This window comes from Myotis davidii, unplaced genomic scaffold (genome assembly GCF_000327345.1).
Source record: "Myotis davidii unplaced genomic scaffold, ASM32734v1 scaffold332, whole genome shotgun sequence".
NCBI lineage: Eukaryota > Metazoa > Chordata > Mammalia > Chiroptera > Vespertilionidae > Myotis > Myotis davidii.
In genome coordinates, this window is record NW_006285779.1 from 7594804 (window position 1) to 7596567 (window position 1764).

The 1764-nt window shown below is 42.4% G+C and overlaps 1 protein-coding gene across 1 annotated transcript in view; it reads right to left on the reverse strand.

Moving 5' to 3' along the window:
• Positions 1–1750, reverse strand: part of CCNJ (cyclin J) — a 24641-nt gene extending 22891 nt beyond the window's left edge. Inside the window, exon 1 of the mRNA XM_006756622.2 lies at positions 1631–1750. Within this exon, the coding sequence (XP_006756685.1) occupies positions 1631–1699 (69 nt within the window). The 5' untranslated portion in view covers positions 1700–1750. The remainder of the gene's footprint in view (positions 1–1630) is intronic.
• Positions 1751–1764: the final 14 nt, after the last annotated feature.

The window sequence follows — 1764 nt, forward strand, 5'->3', positions numbered from 1 at the left end:
TCTTGTCCTTATAGTTCAGAAGCAACCTTAGTTCACTTATGTCTAATTCCTTAGATCCTCCCCAGAGCCTAATACACAAAAGCATTCAACAAATTTACTGGGGCGGGGGGAGGAATCCACTTCCAATCTCAAACTGATAAAATCAATGCAGGTAATCACTCAGAATTAAAATTACACATAAAATACAAGAACCAGAACCTATGGGGGGAAATGGAAATAACCAAGAAAAATATTTTAAGTTTCATATCATTAAAAAAATATGTAATTAACGTCACCATATACCAGAGTGATAAAGAGCTAACACTTAGAAAAGAAAAACATTTAAAACTAAAAGACAACATCTACCCTTCTCCCCCAAAAATATCAGGACAATTTTCATAGTGGGAAACCTGAAATTCTCTTAACATTCCAGAGATCCATTCCCATGGTTGAGACTTTTCTGTGGTATGACCACTTACAGGACTAGGATGTATATATTGTGTCTGAATTAATAAGTAGCATTTAGAAACCTCAATAATTAAAAAGGGTACAATTGCAACAATTTAAGTCAAAATTAGGTTTTCTAATTCTCCTTAATCTGATTTTAAAAGTCAAGATATAAATTCATTATCATTTCTGGATCTCCCAATCCAACAGTCAGCATCCTTTTTATTAGAGTCAGCTGTTTTGCTTCTTTCTAATTTTCTATACCGCATGAATGGCTCCTCTATTCATGATGAAACTGATGCAAATTAGAGATCATTTTGGATCTGGTCTCTCTTCTGGTTATCAAAGAGGCAAAGCTGACCATTAAACTGAGATGTGACATAAAGAGTAAAGTTGTTGCTTAAGAACAACAAAACACTTTGCATTGTGCCAGAAAAGTGTCTCCTTTCCCACCCATATCTATTAAGTATATTAGGTCTACTTTCTGCCCTTGATATTTGCTGCAAACAGTAGGTAACTCCTTCTACCTTAAGGCTTTAAGGCTTTTTGTACAGCCCCAAATCTTGGGGTGGGAGGGTGGGGTAGAGAATAACAAGTCATCACTTTCTTAGTGCTCACTATATGCCAATCACTGTTCCAATACACGTACAGTAGCAACTCGTTTAATCTTCACAATCATCCCAGAAGGCACATCCTATTATTATTCACTTTACAGATGGGAAAACTGGGAAACAGAAAATTAAGTAACTTGTCCGAAGTCTCACAGCAAGCTAGTGCAAAGGCTGGGGAACTATTTATGGACAAATGTGACATGACACACAGCTGCATATACATCAGCAACTACAGACCAAGGAAGGCTGCTCTGCCCCCTAAAATGATGTCTGCTGGCTTTTTTAAGTATAATACGAAACCCCTGTTCCACCTGGAAACATCAGAATATCTCTTCACACCTTCTCTCTCCCAACCTACACGCCCCGCGGCCCCTTCCCGCCCCCTTCCACCCCACACCCCTCATTGAAGCTGCAGGTTCTTCTGACATCCAGGGAAGCCGAGAAGTTCATTAACTTTGAGCCAATAGGCAAACTCGCCTCTTCTGCTCTGGAAACTAGTGGTTCAGGAACCTGACTTTCCAGGGGGCCGAGATTCACACTCACTGGCAGGAGGCACCAAGCACCCAGGGGACAGGGCCGGGCACCCAGGTTACCTTGTACCGAAGGGCTTGGTGAATATCAGCAGCCAGCTGTCCCCGCCACCACTGCCCCTCCAGCTCCATGGGACCGGGCGGCGCGCCGGGCCAGACGAGGCCACTTCAGTCTGCAAGACACAGCCCAGACGCGG